This window comes from Octodon degus, unplaced genomic scaffold (assembly GCF_000260255.1).
Source record: "Octodon degus isolate 3935 unplaced genomic scaffold, OctDeg1.0 scaffold00103, whole genome shotgun sequence".
Lineage (NCBI taxonomy): Eukaryota > Metazoa > Chordata > Mammalia > Rodentia > Octodontidae > Octodon > Octodon degus.
Window position 1 is genome coordinate 4,274,020 of NW_004524679.1, and position 6,000 is coordinate 4,280,019.

Sequence of the window (6,000 nt, forward strand, 5' to 3'; positions counted from 1 at the left end):
TAAAAGACAAATTCAGCTCTAAAATTGTCTTTTGCAGATAAAATCAGTTAAGAAAAAAAATGCTGTCAACCCAACAGCGAATTTCAAATAGGGGAAAGCTGAGGTAGATTTAGTCAAAAGGAAGTCTTTTAGAAATAAGTACATTAATAGCAGCATGTCATAGGCAGAACTTGACATTATATAATCACAGAAATTGTACAAATGATCATATTTGATATATTGTGTATGAAGATACAGTGCCATTACAGGGTTTCTGACCTGTAGGCTTCTGACTCACAAGATCAGCCGCAATGAAATTGCTTTCTATCAGTAACTGGTGAAGAATGAAATGTCTTCTTTTCTATTTTAAGCACTTCAGGCTTAATAATGTTCACTCTACCTAAACTTCAGATTTCATGCTTTTTCAAAAGTTTTCAGATTATCTATTTGGGTTCATTATAGAAAAGGAGTAAGGTAATATAGCAAAGAAGACATCAAAGGACAATGTATAGGTTTGTGTATGTAATAGGTTTTTTATGTCTGCATGATTTGTCACCAATGAATAAGTCAGCATACACTACACTTAAGTTGTAGGCAGAGGAGATGAAACTTTGGGGTTCATCTCTGTAAATCACTGATCTTGAAAAATTAAATCATTAAATAATTAGGAATCACCCCCTGTCTTGGTTTCATTAATTATTTTCAAATGGAATTGCTGAAATTAATTCAATGCAACCCAAAATTACATTCTGCATGTGGAAAAACAGTGCTATATTTTATTGATATTCAAAAAATAATATAACACTCTATATTTTATGCATTTTTATTATGAAAGATGTGATAAGATTATAGTTTCAAATAAATAATATATGTAGCAGAACCTGTGATAAATCTTGATGTCAGCATTTTGGAGCAGAAAAATCCATTATAAAGCTCACGTTTTAAAGTTGTAATCAAACACAGAATACTGATTCAAAAGCAAAAAGCACAACTAAATTCTCCTTCATTTCTGATGTTTACTCAGTAGTGTCTTTGTACTTTTCTGCATTTCCTGGTGGGGTCAATATATACACAGATATTTTTAAAACGGATACTGTTAAAATGCTAAAGGAACAACATTATATCATTACATACTCATGTATCACATTTTTTATCATGTGTCATATTTTATTTGACTGAAAGCTTACCTCTACCTGCTATTCAGACTCCTAATATATTTCATCCTTTATGTGATTTTCATTATGACTAACAGAATCCTATTTGACCAGAAGAAAGGAAAGATTCCAAATTCAATAGAGTAGGTATGATCTCAGAGAATTAAGAGTAATAAAACATTGGACCCAAGTGCCAGAACTAACAAAGATTTCTTTCATTATCTCAAGCTAAGCTCCATTTTACACCTACTATCTCTCAAATGAGAAGAAACCTGTTCTTTCTAAGAGTGTCAAAGAAAAAGTATAGGGATAAAATGTCGTATTTGTACTAAACATTAGGGCCATATTTTTGCAAACTTCTTAAGTCAAAAAAAACTTTGGTATTTAAAATTTTGTTGACTAAAAATTCAAAGAAATAAGTTCATTGATAAAAGTTGTTTTCATTTGTTAAGTAAAGCAGGATTTTATTTTCATAACACCTAGATAGTCACCAACTGAAATATAACCTAACATCATCATATAATGAGGAAGGTATTTCAAACTATACATACCACATTATCTGTGCATACTGCATGATGATCTTCTTTCTTATGAACCCTAGTTTCATTTGGAACAACTTCATTGGGCTCTTCTATAGGGAAAAGAAAATATGATTTAAGTTTCATACCTCAAAACTTTATTATAAATTCCATTTTTAAGTTCACATGTAATTTATGTATTGTACAAAGATACAAGTAAACAATCCACCTCACAAGTGCCTTTGAAGAATAATTATACTTCTAAGAAGGTATCCTAAATGAATAATGAAATATGAATGGGTAGAAATATAAGTATAGTCACTAGTGTGTTGCATAAAAGAAAAAAAATGGGAGACACCTATAATTTAAACAATGGAGGAATGAAAATATCATTTATTATACCTATCTCTATAATAAATACTATACAATCTCTAAAAATAAAGTAGAAGAATAGTTAATAGTATGTCAAATTGAAATGTAAAAAAAGTAACGATGACAAAATCCACTGTGCAGGTACATATACTCTTAAATTTGTAAATTAAAGTAAACATTTACATGGAGAAAAACACAATGACTCTACTTGCACTAAAACATTGGTGTCATTACCTCTAGATAAAAATATATGTATTTTAACATTTGTCTTAATTTTTTGTTTACTTTTATTTAAATAGTTTTCTATAATGAATGTGTGTTTTTCATTATAAGAAAAATGATAGAATTTTCTAATGCTTTATAAAATGCAAATGCAGCTCATTTCTAATTTTTTTCAAAGCATGAATATTGGTGACTTCATGTGTAATTTTTGTACACCCTCTCTTTTTATGCAAAGTGAACAAACTGTCACAAATATCTCCTCACTCTATTTTAAGAAAGATAGGATTATTTCTATTTTTATTGTTTCCCAATTTTTTCTGCAATGAAAGCATTCTGGTTTCCTGATCAAATTCAATATTTCAAAGTAGAAAAAGGGATAAAATGAGGAAAGAAATTAATATAGAGAAAGAAGTCAACTGAAATATTTTCCATCCTAAGCTATGGGACGTGGCTAGTTCAAGCCATTCAATTTCTGCCTGCATTTACCTCCTTGTTTTAGATTACCCTCACCCTTTTCCTTTGGATACACAATGTAGGAATGTCTCTTCTTTTTCTCCTCTGCACAGAATACCACACGATGTTATAGTGCACACATATGTAATAAAATGTATTTTAAATTGAAAAAAGTATGTCCCCATTTCACATAGTTATTCACACCTTGAGGCAACACTAACTATAATCACTTTGCAAAAATACTGAATATAGTATATTACCATTGTTCTACACTGTCTTTCTACTTATTCATATTATCTTTTTCCTACTTTGTAACCTTGCACTCATTTTGTTTTATATCTAGATCTCCCAAAGGCTCATGTTATTATATTGGGGGGGTTTGAGGTGACTGAATTAGGAGGGCATAACCCTCATCAGTGAATTTGTCCTCTGATGAGGTTATAGTGTATGTGATGTTGGGAGATGAAGCCTTATTGGAAGAGGCGGGTCACTTTTGTGATGGCCTTTGAGGGCTCCATCTCCCTCCCATCTCTCCCAATTGCTCTCTCCTTCCTGCCTGTCATGCTATAAGCAAGGCTTCTCTGAATGTCACCTGCCTTAGAGCCAACTAGATTGAAATGGAAAGCTCTGGATGGTTGGAAAGCTCTAAAAATGTAAGTCAAAATAAATCACTCCTCTAATTAGTGGATGCTGGGTAGTGTGTCCCAGTGACAAGAATGAAGCTAAGACAAATTTTAGCATCAAAATGTTGGGTCATCACTGTGAGGTACCTGATTATTTGGTTCAGATGCTCTCTGCAACTATCATGCAGGGAGGATGTAGAAAAGTTTTGAGATGCCAATTGGAGAAGAAGTCCTAGAGTCCTACAAGCTGAACATGATGGAAGACTCTAGGCAGGTGTCAAAAGATGCAAATGCCAATAGAAATGCAGTCCTTAAGGATCAGGCTCACAATGTTTCAGCTGGGATTATGGGTGCCTTGAGAGTTCGACTCCAAGTAATATATTGACTGAAAATTTGTCTGCATTTTGCTTATGTCCATATATATTACAGCAGAATAAGATTAAGGACATTCAATACAGTCTAATGCTGAGGCAGGGACTCAGTTACAGTTTAGGGCCTTTATCTCTACACTGAAAATAAAAAATTAACAGCCCAGAAGTATGATGTAATAAGTTTTCTTTGTTTTGTTTTGTATTTTCAGGAAAGGTCTACAAGATGTTCAGGGTCTCACTACTAGATCAGACTCATAGTGATCCACCTGTCTATATATTTCCAAGAGCTGGGATTACAGGCTCGCACCACTACACCCAGTCTCAATTGCTGTCTCAGCGCAGCCGGGGGAAGGGGCCGGCACAAGCACAGCAGGCCAGGGGATTGACCACTGGCCCACTGAGCTATTTGACTGGAAAAAGTTTTGTGTTTGACCAAGAAGGAATTTCTCATAAATTTAGGGCCTGTAAAATGGAGGAAAGGACAGTGTGACTGCTGAAATGATCAACATTAAAAAGGAGCCAAGAACTTAGAGGGAAAAATCAGAAATATGACCTAAGAGTATTAAAGTAGCTGGCAAAAGCTCACTCTTCAAAAGCTCAAAATTGGAAAAATGAGAATCTGATTCAATAGGAGATCCCCCATGCATGGATCTCCAAATTTGTTGCACTCTAGGCAACACAAATTGATTTTCTAGGATTCAGTTCATCATACTGAACCATTCATGCTTGAAGAATCATCCATAACCATCAGAACGATAAAGATAAGCTCAGCTACAGTTCAGGCTGGTGACAGTCATCGGCATCATGTATGTGGTGCTGGTTTTACAGGTATGCAGGCATTGCAAGAGTTGTGGCGTCTAAGAGACTTCCATCCGGATTCCAGAAGTTCTGGAGGCGAAGCACTGTCCTTAGTGCTTACAGTGTGAAGCTGTGAGTGTAAAGCCAAAAAGCTAGTAGAGATGCAGAAAGACAGAGAACCTAGGATTGTGAAACATGTGAGGAAACATGCAAGGAGTCAACAAATCCAGCCTAAGAGAGAAGCTAGGATGCTACAACCACGAGCAGCACTGGAAAGTTAAAGAGTTTTCCAAGCTTTGGATTTCACAATATCACACATTACTCCTGGTTCTGGACATATAACTATAAGACTTAACATTTATCTTGATGGATTTTGTTCTTGATTTGATCCCATTTCTTCCTCTTGCTCTATTTGTACCTTTTGGAATGAGAATATTTATCCTGTGCCATTGTGCTTTTGAAGATTAACTCTTTTTTCACTTTTATATGGCTTCATGCCTAAATCTCAGAGGAAACTTTGAACTTGCACTTTTTAGGAATTTTGAAACTGTTAGTATTTTCACAATTCTCAGAGATATAGTAAATGTACTTTGGTTCTCTCTATTTCCTTCTGGCCCCCAACTCTGTCCACCATTCTTTATTCTCTTTCTATCTAATTTACTCTTTTCCTCCTACCATTTGCTACAACAGGATCGTCCATTTGCTACAATAAGTTGGACCTGGAGGATGTTTTCCTTACTGGAACAAGCCAGAAAATAGTACATTATTGAGTGATTTCACTCATATGTGAAAACAAAAAAGTCAATATAATGTTTAAACAACAAAGTTATATAAATATAGGAAGTTTTATCTATTCACTGTTTAAACATTTCAAATCACAGACATTTGGAGTCCTACACAGTTGGCAACTAGGTAAATTGAAGGCAGGGATTATCACCAACTTTAGCTGCAGACCTAGTGATAGTAGTTGTGGCCTCAAGAAGAGATATATAATTCTTTTTTTTCCTTTTCTTCCATACTTTTATTGAGAAATAAATAGCAATGAGATAGTTTCAAATCAAATTCGTAGGCCGGTTCCAATAATTAACACACTGCATTGCATACTGTCTTCCTAGTGGTTATTTGTTGTACAAGATGCAGACATGATATCCTATTTATAAACACTATCAGAACAAATCCCTCTATACATTGAATAAAGAGAATATAGCTATATATCTATCTTAACCATTTTGAATACACAGATACAAAATGGTCATCCATCTGTATCATCTTTTTGTGTTTACTTCCATCATTTAAATATTATAGGTGTGTGACACTTCTCAGAAGAAGAAATTAAACAAGCGAATAAATATATGAAAAAATGCTCCACATCACTAGCAATTCATGAAATGCAAATTAAAACCACATTGAGATATCTCACCCCAGAAAGAATGGCTATCATAAAGAAATCACCCAACAACAAATGTTGGAGAGGCTGTGGGGAAAAAGGAACCCTTCTCCACTGATGCTG

At 34.2% G+C, this 6,000-nt stretch overlaps 1 protein-coding gene across 1 annotated transcript in view; it reads right to left on the minus strand.

The window, feature by feature from the left end:
* The window catches only part of Hdx (highly divergent homeobox), a 233,650-nt gene that overhangs the window by 75,316 nt on the left and 152,334 nt on the right, over positions 1–6,000 (minus strand). Inside the window, exon 6 of the mRNA XM_023723771.1 lies at positions 1,685–1,764. Coding sequence (XP_023579539.1) covers positions 1,685–1,764 — 80 coding nt within the window. The remainder of the gene's footprint in view (positions 1–1,684; positions 1,765–6,000) is intronic.